We start from the raw sequence: 13,943 nt of genomic DNA on the forward strand, positions 1-13,943 counted from the left end.
TAGCACTGAATCTGCTTTCAGTTCACATTTAAGCAGATGTTCCAGGAGAAGAGGTCTCTGTATGGATATGGGTTGCCTTGGTTGGGTACCTTAGATGAGAAAACATGGTTATTTATTCAGGCCAAGAACAAAGGGGTTGAAATAAAACCCTTCCCTCCCAACTGTTTCCTTAAGGCCAATGACGAGTTGAATGTTATGGTATTCAGCCACCAAGAACTTAGCTTCAAAATGAAAATCTAAAAACTAGAAAACAGCAAGTAGACTGACTTAGACACTGTTATCATCCAAGCATTCCTGAAAAGAGAGATCCCCATGACACCTGTGGGTGTGAGGAAACTTCACAGCAGTATTTCATCCCTAGGCTAGTGCCATCTGTGGTAAGTGGGATGCAAAGAGACATTTTGTTCTTGAAGGTTCAGTTTTGCTCTAACAGTGTTAGCCACTGGCTACTGAGTGTATTGTTAAATGATGTCAAGCTTTTCTATGTAATATGTGCATCTTTGACTTTTTTTTTTTTTATTGTTTCGAGTTCGTTCTTTCCTGTATTACTGACATGGGTTTATCTTTTCTCCCTTTAGAGAGTTTTGAGGTGACAGTCACCAAAGAAGGTGATAAAGGGTTCTTTCTATCCCTCTTATGACATTAACCCACTAACTATGTTAATGAAATTGGGACTCAGCCCTCAAACAGAAGAAACTGTCATGCTCTTTTCCCCCTATTTATTCTCCTACTTTGTTTCTATTTTTTAAGTCTATTGATGGGAATTGTATGTAACCAAACCCTTGGTTAGAAATATCTGGAAATCAGACATCCATTTGAACTATATGGATAATCCTATTTTTTTTAAAAAAATTGGATCTGAGAGATTCACTGTGTAACCATTTTCTGCTTGTTGTAATTTTGGAAGTTTTGTTTTTACATGAAATATATTCTACACGCATCAGAATGTTTATATGTGTTCTCCCCTGGGCCAGAATGGAGACCTACACTTTAACTCCCAATGAAGCTCATAAACGAACTTGGATGCACTTCCATTCCCAGGCAGGCTTCTTCTTCAGGTCTGATAGGATAAAGTCCAAAACCAAGGGCAGCCTAGCACATCCCTCCCCAGAATGGAGACTGTATCTCAATCATAGATGATAGCTGTTGAAATGGATGCCTGAAAAGTTGGTATTTCTACCTTTTTCTCATTTAGTAGTTTGTTTTGATTCCCTAATTTTAGCCAGGCTCATTGCACAGGAAGACTTGTTTCTTAGATTTTTTTTTTTTTTTTTGGACAGACCTTCTGTAATTCTGGTGCTGAACCTACCTATGCCTCACGCTTCTTCCTTTCTCAACACTTAACTGTGCCTTTTAGCCTCCTCTCTGGTCCAAATCAAAACCACTGCCCGGCCCTCCCAGGTCTCTGGGCAGCTCCTCTGTGTTACCAGGCCTTGGCTGTTTGCTAATGAAACTACTTTACCCCGGAGCTCTCCTAAGTACTCCTGTGAAATGCCTGTCTATATTTTCTCTTTCTCTCTTTTGTATTCCTGCATGAATGGATGCAAAGTTAAACAAGTTGCTTGGAAAGCCAGAACATGCTTCTTTTTACTAAAGCCCCCAGAACTTACCCCCTATGAAAGCACAAGTGCCCTCGCTTTGTCCACAGACCCTCCCCCCACCCCACCCCCTGGCTGCCGAATTGTCGTTGTTTATTTTCTTTAGGGGAGGAGGGGAGCGCACCCTGGGTTTGTGTGGCAGAAATCCTAACCCATGCCGCTTTGACTCCCCAGGTGAGATTTGTGGATTTAAGATTCATGGACAGAATGTGCCCTTTGACGCAGTGGTGGTGGATAAATCCACTGGCGAGGGGGTCATTCGTTCCACAGAGAAGCTGGACTGTGAGCTGCAGAAGGACTACACGTTCACCATCCAGGCCTATGACTGCGGGAAGGGGCCAGACGGGGCCAATGTGAAAAAATCTCACAAGTAAGTGAGTGGGACAAAGAGTGTGTGTGTGTGTGTGTGTGTGTGTGTGTGTGTGTGTGTGTGTGTAAGGAAAACGGTGACTGTTGCCACTGTCCTAAAACTTACTGCTTTTGTTTGTTTGCTTTTAAAATATTTACTTATTTGGCTGTGCCAGGTCTTAGTTGTGGCATGCTAACTCTTAGTGTGGCATGTAGGATCTGGTTCCCTGACCACGGATCGGACCCCGGCTCCCTGCATTGTGAGTGCAGAGTCTTAGACACTGTACTGCCAAGGAAGTCCCACGACTTTCAGTTTTGAAACACAAGGCGGAGGATAGTTTCTGATTGTCCCCATTGAGATTGTCAGCTCTTTGAGGGCAGGAATCCTGTGTGTTTACCCTTGTGTATGGCTCCCAGCAAGTGTCCAATACTTCTTAGATGTTGAATAAATGAATGAGTAATTTTATTCTACCAGCTACTCTAGTAAAAATGCTAGGGCCTTCCACTGAAAATTCGACAAGCCCACTTTTCCTGGAGGAAGATATTCTTTTGTTATGTTTATATATATATGTATTTTTTTTTTCCCCATAAATTTTAAGGGCATGAAATGCATTTGAGCCGGTGAAAGAAAGCTTACTTCTGCCCCCAATCCTGGGTGTGTTCACGTGCTTCCTACCAGTTGAGAACTACTGGTGTCACGGAGACAATTGGACAAGACCTAGATTTAGTCTTTTTCTAGGTCTTTTCTCCACCATTTACTAGTCCCCCAACATTAGGCAAATTTAATTCTTCCAAGTGTCAGTTTCTTCTTACTGTATTGGTTAAGGAAAGAAGCTCCGTGGGTGAGGTGATGTCACATATCCCACTATGAGGGTCAGGATAGATGAGTACCATGGGGTAGGGAGGGTCTTGGTGAATAGCTGGATGCTACATGCCAGTGAATCATGCCTCATCCATTTTACAAAGTGCGATGTTGCGGTTTTCCTTGACAAAGGCCTTCAGTCAGGGACCTTGTCTGATTCAGAAACACGCCCTGGTCAGTAGCACTCGAGACTGATGGTTTTCAGTAGCTTGGTCTGATGATGCCTTAGTTTTCTTGTGCCCACACTGGGAAGATGGAATGTAGTTGATCAGGGAGGGCAAGTTGAAGTCCTTCATTTGTTGGTTAGTAGTGGGTGATATCCCAGCAGTGGTTTACTGATGCTCTCCCTTAGAAGCAGGATAAAACTTGTTTTAATGCTCATAATTTCCCATTTTCTATCTCTGCTTTTTACCTCTACTTCCTAACTTTTTTTTCCCGGATTTTGTAACAAAATATTTCTAACTTTCTGGGTTGAGCACAAACAGATATCTGGTATATAGTTACCTCCCTTGTGCGTGCTCTGCCCTACATTGTCAAGAAAATCCCGTCTCTCTGTTTTGTTTTTTTGACTGCTCCATGCAGTGTACGGGATCTTAGTTCCCCAACCAGGGACTGAACCTGTGCTGCCTGCTTTGGAAGCACAGAGTCTTAACCACTGAACCACCAGGGAAGTCTCCCAAGTCTGTTATTTACCAGCTGCCTTACTTAGTAGGACTTTGTAGCATCAACCCAAATTCCTGTTTTAACTTTCTGTTGTCTCCATGCTAAATTAAAAACAGTGAGCAGTTTAATTTTCATCTCCACATATAATTTAATAAAACAAGATATCGGAAAAAAAGGAAATTTAACCATAGGGCAGAAGTTTATTCTTCGGGTAAAAATACAAATAAGCAAAACTGACAGCTTTTTTCCTCCCCCTTCTTCCAGAGCAACTGTCCACATTCAGGTGAACGACGTCAACGAATATGCGCCCGTGTTCAAGGAGAAGTCCTACAAAGCCACAGTGGTGGAGGGGAAGCAGTACGACAGCATCTTGAGGGTGGAGGCGGTGGACGCAGACTGCTCCCCCCAGTTCAGCCAAATCTGCAACTATGAGATCGTCACCCCGGATGTGCCATTCACCGTTGACAAAGATGGTGAGAACCCAGAAGCGGGTGCATTCCTCCCCGACGGGGAGATGGGGCAGGCAGCCCCCTCTACACCATTTGGCTTCAAACCCAAACTTTGTCTGCACTTCAGTGAAACTCACAGTCAGTCCATTCAGGCTGCTCTTACCAAACACCATAAACACAAAATGACAGACACTTAACTTCATACAGTTCTGGAGGCTGGGAAGTCCAAGACAGAGTGCTCAGTAATTCAGTGTTGGTGAGGACCTGCTTCTTGCTGTGTCCCCACATGGCAGGGAGAAAGCTCTAGTCTCTTTCTCTTGTATGGACACTGATCCCATATCGAGGGCTCCACCCTTGTGAGTTTACCTAAAGCTCATCACCTCCCAAAGGCCCCACCTCCTAATACATTACCATGAGGGTCACAACTTCAAGTGTAAGAATTTGGGAGGACACACACATTCAGTCCATAGCAAGACCTAACTTGGTGTGTCTGTTTCACACTTAAGTTTTTTTTTAAATTGAAGTATAGTTGATTTACAATGTTGTGTTAGTTTCAGGTGTACAGCACAGTGACTCAGTTGTGTGTGTGTCGGGGAAGGGGGGGAGGGGGTCCATGCCAAGTGGCTTGTGGGATCTTAGTTGCTTGACAAGGAACTGAACTCCTGCTCCCTGCAGGGAAGCTCGGAGTCCTAACCACTGAAACACCAGAGAATTCCCTACCTCATTGTAGTTTTGATTTACATTTCTCTAATAGTTAGCTTTGTTGAGTATCTTTTCATACAGGTGCCTTTTGGCCATCTGTATGTCTTTGGAGAAATATCTGTTTAGATTATGTTTAAATTTTTACTCTGTCCCCTGAAAGCCTGTTTTCTGACACCAAAGTTTGGTGTTCTCTTTTAGGATGATCATTTTTCTCCTTTCCCACCGAAATCTAATAAAAATCCACTGCCTAAGATGTTTTTATTTTATCATCTCCCTACCTTTCAGCCAGCTTGCATCCGAACAAGACTGCTTCTCAATTTGCCTTGTTTTCTGTTCTCCATCACATTGGAATCTTCTGCCTCATCTTGAAAATGAAGTTGATACCTTACTGCCAGCCCCACCTCCATCCTTAGTAATGGAACAGTATTAACTTAGTCTGGAGCTCAGCTTCTTTATTGGGTTATGGCTTCTTGATGATCCTGTGGTGTCTCCATTGTTAACACACAGTCCAGAATCTTCGATGAAATGATGGACATGATGCAAACTCTTTGCAGATATCTGCACTCATGTTGAGAAAGCAGGCTTCTCTCCTGCTTTGCGAGGGTAGGAAGTCTCTCTAACAAAGTAAATCTTTTAGCAAAAAGTATTTAATGCAGCTCCATCTCATATTTAATATTTGAATTACTTGGATTATTTTGTCTATTTATGCTTTTACACATTATCTTGTTGTTGTTTAGTCAGTAAGTCGTGTCTGACTCTGTGACCCCATGGACTGTAGCCTGCCAGGCTCCTCTGTCTGTGGGATTTCCCAGGCAGGAATACTGGAGTGGGTTGCCATTCCCTTCACCAGGGCATCTTCCCAAGACCCAGGGATCGAGCCCGTGTCTCCTTTACCACTGAGCCACCAGGGAAGCCCTTAACATATTAAATCTTAAATATAAAATCAAATACAGCTGTAAGAATAAATGGTTGCTGCATTCTGTAGACTCATTCTTCTGCTTAAACAATCTTTCAAGGTGTATTCAGTGTATGTTCAAGCTCAGGAAAGCCAAACTGAGTGTTAATTATCTGAAGCATCAGTTTATTTCTGTGTTAGTACTTCCAGGGCTGAAAGCACATGCATTTTGTGTTTCAGCATAGGACGACAGAAGTAAAACACAACATGGGTTTGAAAATAATCTGGAAAAAAATGTATATATACATGAATCACTTTGCTGTACACCTGAAACTGACACAGTATTGTACATCAACTGTACTTGAATTAAAAAAAGTCAGGAGGAGGGAAACGGAATGGGTTTGGGTTCTCACTGTTGTTTCTCCCTTTGGAAGGTTACATTAAAAACACGGAGAAGCTGAACTATGGTAAAGAGCACCAGTACAAGCTGACTGTCACAGCCTACGACTGCGGGAAGAAAAGAGCGGCAGAAGACGTTTTGGTGAAGATCAGCATCAAGCCCACCTGCACCCCTGGGTGGCAAGGTGAGCCTTCCTCTCTGTGCTGCTCTCGCACCTGCTCCAAAAGTCTGTCCACCATGGAGACCTAACAGGAGTGTTCCTCCTCTCCCCTCCACTCCACCCTCCCTGTGGGCCCACGCAGGATGGAACAACAGGGTGGAATACGAGCCGGGCACCGGCGCTCTGACACTCTTTCCGAATGTCCACCTGGAAACGTGTGACGAGTCGGTGGCCTCGGCACAGGTGGTGGTGGAGCTGGAGACCAGCCACATCGGGAAGGGTTGTGACCGTGACACCTACTCCGAGAAGTCACTTCACCGGCTCTGCGGTAAGGAGGCGAGGGAGGAACCCCAGGCCCCAAAAGCCCGTTCAGAAGGGTATGTGTGTGTGCTACCTTAAGACCCACTGATTTCAAGCATGTCTTTCTCTAACATACGTTGGGAATCATCCAAATAAGGGTTCTGTAAGGAGTGTGCTTTAAATGAAATGAAATTATTATTTAAGGACTAAAGAAAAAAAACTAGGTAATGTGATTGCTTTTGGCAAACGTGAAATAGGAAATGAAAACGAAACCTGCATTGAATATATAGTCTTTGTGTCCCACAAACAAGGTATGGAGCAGGTAGAACACAGAATGGTCGAGAATTTGACCCAAGGCTCATTCTCCATCTTCACCATCAGTCTGGATATTTTTCGGGTTTATGTAAGTCAGGTAGAGGAGAGGTATGGATACCTCTCAGGGAAAATGCTGAGGAAGAATCTTTCACGCAGCTGGTGGTAGAACACCAGTAACTTTTTTATGTTATGTTTTGGCCACTCTGCTCAGCACATGGGATCTTAGTTCCCGGACCAGGGACTGAATCTGTATCCCCTGCAGTGGAAACATGGTGTGTTAACCACTGAATCGCCAGGGAAGTCCCAGAACACCACTAACTTAAATTGCTTCTTGATGATCAGAAGGGCCTCTTGTGTTCCAGGAGCTGCTCAGTAAGAGCTTTGGAGGCAGTGTTTTCTGATGCTCACCTGTCTCTTCACTAAATGATAACAGACTTGGGTAACCAATTTTCTTACATAATTGAAAATTGTCATATGAAGAAGCAGCAACAGGGAAAAAGTATATTCTCTGTTGGCTCATCCTTGTGCTGAATATACTTGGGTGTCTGACTATGAGTCCAGATTCTCGTAATCAGGTACCTAAAAATGTGTAAATGAAGAGGTCTGGAGTATTTTCTGTTTTAAATTATGTAAGTATAATGTAAAAACCATGCTTTCTCATAATACCATTCTTCTTCTTTAGCTTTTTATTTTTTAAAACTTTTTGTTTTGTACTAGGGTATAGCCAGTTAACAAACAACGTGGTGATAGTTTCAGGTGAACAGCAAAGGGACTCAGCCAGACATATATCTGTATCCATTCTTGCCCAAACTCCCCTGCCCTCCAGGCCACCACATAGCATTGAGCAGAGTTCTGGGCTATACAGTAGGTCCTTACTGGTTATCCATTTTAAATACAGCAGTGTCGACCCCAAACTTCCTGACTATCCCCCCCACCCACCCACCCACCGCCACCCGCCCAATTCATCACCCCTGGCACCCTTCTCTAAGTCTGTGAGTCTGTATCTGTTTTGTAAGTTCATTTGTATCATTTCTTTTAAGATTCCTCATATAAGGGATGTCATAGGATATTTCTCCTTCTCTCCTGACTTAACTTCACTCAATACAATAGTCTCTTGCTTCATCCATATTGCTGCTGCCATTATTTATTTGATATTAAATAAGCATTTTCTCAGCAGAACAGTTCAAAGATAGAAAAAATTTCCTGTCCGGTGCTTCCTATACACTAGGTTACTTGCACACGTGTTATTTTCTTTATCGTCCCATCAGGCCCACAAAGGCAGTGGAGTTATTCCTCATCTTTCCAGAGGAATTAGTTGAGACTGAGGGAGGCTGAGTCACCTCACACTTTTAGGAAGAGCCTGAGCTTGGATTTGGACTGAGATCAGATGATACTTGAAAGACCAGTCTGTTCTAGCCTAGTCCTGCTGCTCCTAGGAATAGGAAAGTCAAGGGCCCAGGGGCTGGGAGAGGTTGCAGAATTCTCTGTGGACGAATTAAAAAAAAAATTGAGCCTGGCAGTGTTTAACAACAGTTGTGAAAATGTCTCATGTACTCTGGCTTAGTATCCCGTTTCTAGGAATTTATCCTAAGGGAATAATCATGGAGACACACTGAGGTCCTCGTCGATGCAAGGTTTATCACAGAAAAGAATTAGAGGTGACTCTGCGCACAGGACAGATCAGTTAAATAAATTATTGTACAAATTCTATACAATAAAGTGCTGTTCAGACATTTTAAATTGTGCTCTAGACTATGAATGGTCCTATATGTAAGTACAGAGGAGGAGTCCATTTTTATAATATATTTTCATACACATTATACATATTTTAATAATACGTGTATTTTCATAAAGAAAGGACTGGAAGTGTTTATACCCAGATGTTAGCAGTGTATACAGTGGGGTGAGATCACAAGTGATGCTTCTTTTGTTTTTAATTAAAGTATAGTTGCTGTACAACATAGTGATTCACAGTTTTTAAAAGTTAAAACTCCTCTATTCCTTTTTTTTTTTTTTTAAGATAATAACCATGGTTATTTTTTAATCTTTTTAGTAATAACTCTTAGTTTTGAGGAAAAGAAAACTGAATAAAATTGTTTAGCCATTAAGATAAATACGGTACCTTAATACATGTGCACCGGTATTCAGAGCAGCACTGTTTACAGTAGTCAAGACATGGAAGCAGTCTACGCGTCCATCAACTGATGAATGGATAAAGTGTGTGTGTGTGATATTACTTAGCCATGAAAAAGAATGAGATAATGCCATTTGCAGCAACATGGATGGACTTAGAGATTATCAAACTAAGTGAAGTAAGCCAGACAGAGAAAGATGCACGTCATATGATATCACTTATATGTGGAATCTAAGAAGAAGAAAAAAAAAAGATACACATGAATTTATTTACAAAATAGATGCATAAACGTAGAAAACAAACTTATGCTTTTCAAAGGAGAAAGGGCAGAGGATTGACATATAGACACTCCTATTTATGAAACAGATAAACAAAAAGGACCTACTATGTAGCACAGGGAACTCTACTTAATATCTTGTACCAACCTATAGTGAAAAAGAATGTAAAAAAAGAATACGTATATAACTGAATCACTTTGCTGTGTACCTCAAACTAGCATGACATTGTAAGTTAACTATGTTTCAATAGTAATTTTAAAATAAAGACTGTACCTCGTGGGCCTTGAAATGCTTATCCCACGTGAGTTCATCGCACAGTGCACAGTAAGCGTCACTGTGTTGCTTCAGGTGCTGCGTCTGGCACGGCTGAGCTGCTACCTTCCCCAGGAGGCTCCTGGAACTGGACTATTGGCCTTCCCACGGACAACGGCCATGACAGCGACCAGGTCTTCGAGTTCAACGGCACTCAGGCAGTGAGGGTCCCAGACAGCATCGTCTCTGTCAACCCCAAGGAGCCCTTTACGATCTCTGTGTGGATGAGGCATGGGCCATTTGGCAAGAAGAAGGAGACGATTGTTTGCAGCTCAGACAAAACAGGTAGGTCAGCTTCGCTGTAAGGGACATCCTTGCAGTGGAGCCTGGAGCCAGCACTTATTCTAACCCTAAAGGCCCCCACAGGCTGTTGGTGACACTCGTGGTTCCCTGCTCAAGATCTGGCACTGGCATCTAGGCATTTGTTAGTTTTACTCAGTGGATCAGGCCCCACTTCTCAGTAAAGCCCAAGTGTGCATGTTTGCGTGCATGCATGCATGCTGAGTCGCTTCAGTCAAGTCAACTCTAAGCTCCTTTGTCCGTGGGATTCTCCAGATAGGAATACCAGAGTGGGTTGCCGTGTCCTCATCCAGGGACTCTTTCCAACCCAGAGATTGAACCTGCAGCTCTTACATCTGCATTTCCAGTCAGGTTCTTGACCGCTAGTGCCACCTGGGAAGCCCAAAACCCAAGTGTATCTGTTCCTAACCCTGCCTTGGCCCACCCTGGAGAGTTCATTTAGGCTGGTAAAACTGTCTTCAAAATCCATTGAAGAAATAACAGCTTTTATTTCTCCTTTGGGTCTTAACACATTATTAACTGGAGACACACATTTTTAGAGAGTGATATGATTAACATCACTGTGTTAAGTTGTTAGAACTTAAAATTGATCAAGGATTCACTGCACAACTTAACAATTGTTGTTATTCACATTTTGCTCTTAGGTTTTTGTTCCAACCTTGTGTATATTGTAAACACAAGTTTATTACCCTAAATTTTTTTCATAATGATGCATAATGAAATTTTGAGTGAAGAAGAATTCTTCGGTGAATTTTATGCAGATACTTTCTCTAATTGTCTGAGTGACATGTATACTGGAGTCTCATAAGGTGGTAGTTCTTCAGAATATAGTTATACTTCAGATGATGTGAATATTCAACTAACAGACAGAAAACCTTAGTGATTAATTCTCATGCAGAAAGTGAAAATGAAACTCAACGGTGCTGGAGAAGATTTACAGATGTGTCAGGTGTAACTATTGAATGTAATAACCCACAAAGTGTTCGTGAAATAACAGAATTAATTTTTGGCCAGCCAGAATAAAAATGGCTGGGCACAGGTGTTAGTTTCTGCAAAAGCTGCCTGGTGAGTAGTGAGTTAAGCTGGCGGTTTACCAGTAGAATTTCTCTCTGCAGAGATGAACCGACACCATTACTCACTCTATGTCCATGGCTGCCGGCTGGTTTTCCTCCTCCGTCAGGATCCTTCAGAAGAGAAGAAATACAAACCTGCAGAGTTCCACTGGAAGCTGAGTCAGGTGAGGGAATGGAAAACTCACTGATAGGATTTTTTTTCAGAGAGAGTAAATGGGCACTGAAACCATGCACAGGACCAACTATTTACGGGCAAGGTGTATTGAAGATTTTACGATTTCTGTGTCTGTGGGTAATAGGATAGCACATTAAATCCATTGAACTCCTTCACATTGAAAGACTTTATTTTTTTTACATGTGTGTATTTTATACATAAAATATTAATACAGGCATACCTTATTTTATTGTACTTCTCAGATATTGGGTTTTTTGGGGGGGCATACTCTGCAGCATGCAGGGTCTTAGTTCCCCAACCAGGAATCAAACCTGTGCCCCCCCACCCCAGCGCCTGCACTGAGAGCGTGGAATCTTAACCACTGGACTGCCCTGGAAGTCCGAAGCATTTTCAGATGATGGTTCCAGTTTTTAGTAAAGTATTTTTAAATTAGGCTTCCCTGGTGGCTCAGATAGTAAAGAATCTGCCTGAAATATAGGAGACCTGGCTTTGATCCCAGGGACAGGCAGGGTCCCCTGGAGGAGAGCATGGCAACCCACTTCAGTATTTTTACCTGGAGAATTCCATGGACAGAGGATCCTGGCGGTCTGCAGTCCATGTGGTCGCAAAGAGTCAGACATGAGTAAGCGACTAAAATACACAGACACACAGACACAGGTATTTTTTAGACATAATGCAGTTGCACACTTAATAGTATAGTGTAAATATAACTTTTTATGCTTTGGGAAACCAAAAAAATTCATGTGACTCACTTTCTTGTGATACTTGATTCATTGCTGTGGTCTGGAGCCAAACCTGTGGTATCTCCAAGGTGTGCCTATATAAAGAAATAGTATGTTTCAAATACAAAATACTATGTTATAATTTATTGAGATAGCAGCACTTACTTAAAAATTGAGATCCTTGTATTTGTTTATTCATTGTCTAAGTCCTTGGCTCCCAAATTGTGTCCAGGACTCTTGATGCCTCAGCAAATTCAGGGACACGATATTTTAAATTTTCAAGGAACCAGCAGTCTTGACATCTTTGAGACATCACACGAATTGCTAGGTCTTAGGAGTTTACAGTTTTGGCATTAGATCATATTATACTTCTTGTGATGATGTCATATCTTTGCAAGGCTGATTTCCTAGCAGTTGCAGTGGTAAAAAAGCAAGTGTCATGTGCAAAGAATCAATGCGTTATAGGAAACAAAGAGACGCTGTGAACTGAGAAAGCCTGTCCATTACAATCACAGCAGGTTGTTTTGTCTCATGATTTAGAGTTGGGACAAGAAGGAAACCTTTGGCCTGGGCTTAATTTATTTGTCTCCTGGAGTTAGTAGATATGAGCGGACATAGTGTTATATGTGCTTATAGTTGGTGAAATATAACATTGTCTGAAACTGTTACAAGATAGATACATAAGAGCCCATATGAGAGGAAGAAAGTGTGTTTTGGTAGAAAGATGAGGTCACTGTCCAGGTGACAGCATTCATCTCTTACTGTTGTCATTTTTATTTACCTAGATCATTTCTTTCTCGGAAACCATTGTCATAAATTTTTTCAAGACACTCAGGTATCCAGAAAAAATTTTTTGCAGCATAGGTTTACATTTTAGATATAGTTCTGTTTTCATAATCATAGCCTGCATTTATGTATTTAATTTCTTCTTTTCTTTTAAATAAAAAGTTGACTGCACCCCACGGCATGGGGGATCTTAGTTCCCCAGCCAGGGATCAAACCCATGCCCCCTGCAGTGGAAGAGCAGAGTCCTAACCACTGGACTGCCAGGGGCATCCCAGTGTTTAGTTTCTTCTGTTTACATGTTTTTGAAACTTTATCATGGGAAATTTTAGACATAGGTAAAAGTGGACAGATTAGTATAAGGCACAACTCCACACACCCTTCAATTGGGTTCAGCAATTATCAGCTCTTGGTCAGTCTTATTTCATTATTACCTCCACTGTTAATAATTTTTCAATATCCATCCAGTGTTCAGATTGTTTCATAGGTGTTTTTGTGTTTACAGTTTTGTTTGTTTGAATCAGGATCCAATAAGAGGCCATACATTGGGATTGACTGATAGACTTCTTGGGTTTATTTTAATCTATAGACTCTCCTTTTCTCCCTTGGAATTCATTTGGTAATAAAATCAGGCTTTAGTCCCATAGTTTTCAAGAGTTTAGATTTGACTGGTTGCTTCCCTGTGGTGTAATGTAACATGCTCCTCTGTCTTCTGCTCCTTTTAAAAATATTTATTTATTTATCTATCTGTCTACCTCCTTATGGCTGTGTTGGGTCTTAGTTGCAGCATATGCACTCTTTATTGAGTGCGTGGGCTTCTCTGTAGTTGAGGCACGTGGGCTTAGTTGCTCCTCCGCATGTGGGATCTTAGTTCCCTGACCAGGGATCGAACTTGCATTCCCCGCTTGGGAAGGCAGATTCTTAACCACTGGACCACCCAGGAAGTCCCTCCTCTCTTTTCTTTATACCCCGTACATTGGGAGTGGACTCTAAAGACTTGATCCGAATGGGGTTTAATGTTTCTGATCTGTGTAAGCCCTGGGTCTGGTTTTTTCTCTTCGTGATGTAAGCGGCCATCAGTGGTCAGTGTCACTATCCTTGTGGCATTTGTTTTCTGGTCACTCGGGTGGTAGGAAGTGTGTTCCCAGGAAGGGCTCATGGGAACAGTTAATTCCTAAGTTCTTACATGTTGTTTTAATAGTTTGTCTGTGGCCTTTATACTGAAGGTCACTTTGGCTGGATATATCATCTCTGGCTCAGATGTAAGATTTCTAAGAACAGAAAATCTCTCTCCATTGAGTTCTAACATAAAATGTTGCTATTAAGCTCTGACAACAACTTGATTTTCTTTCATTTATAAAATATTTAGTCTTTTTGTTTGGATGATCATAGGAGGTATTTCTTTCTCTTCCTCTTCTTTTTAATTTTATGAATACATCTTGGTGGTTTTAGGTCTGTTTTCCCAAATATGTGT

At 41.8% G+C, this 13,943-nt stretch overlaps 1 protein-coding gene across 6 annotated transcripts in view; it reads left to right on the forward strand.

Moving 5' to 3' along the window:
- Window positions 1-13,943, forward strand: part of CLSTN1 (calsyntenin 1) — a 74,455-nt gene that overhangs the window by 46,632 nt on the left and 13,880 nt on the right. For 3 of the 6 annotated variants that reach the window (XM_055582378.1, XM_055582379.1, XM_055582382.1), the window contains exons 3-9: window positions 579-608; window positions 1,773-1,968; window positions 3,736-3,944; window positions 5,952-6,101; window positions 6,220-6,405; window positions 9,453-9,701; window positions 10,832-10,953. In XM_055582378.1, the coding sequence (XP_055438353.1) occupies window positions 579-608; window positions 1,773-1,968; window positions 3,736-3,944; window positions 5,952-6,101; window positions 6,220-6,405; window positions 9,453-9,701; window positions 10,832-10,953 (1,142 nt within the window). The remainder of the gene's footprint in view (window positions 1-578; window positions 609-1,772; window positions 1,969-3,735; window positions 3,945-5,951; window positions 6,102-6,219; window positions 6,406-9,452; window positions 9,702-10,831; window positions 10,954-13,943) is intronic. The other 3 variants (XM_055582380.1, XM_055582381.1, XM_055582383.1) reach the window with 1 other exon arrangement.

Source organism: Bubalus kerabau, chromosome 5 (genome assembly GCF_029407905.1).
Source record: "Bubalus kerabau isolate K-KA32 ecotype Philippines breed swamp buffalo chromosome 5, PCC_UOA_SB_1v2, whole genome shotgun sequence".
NCBI classification, from domain to species: Eukaryota; Metazoa; Chordata; class Mammalia; order Artiodactyla; family Bovidae; genus Bubalus; species Bubalus kerabau.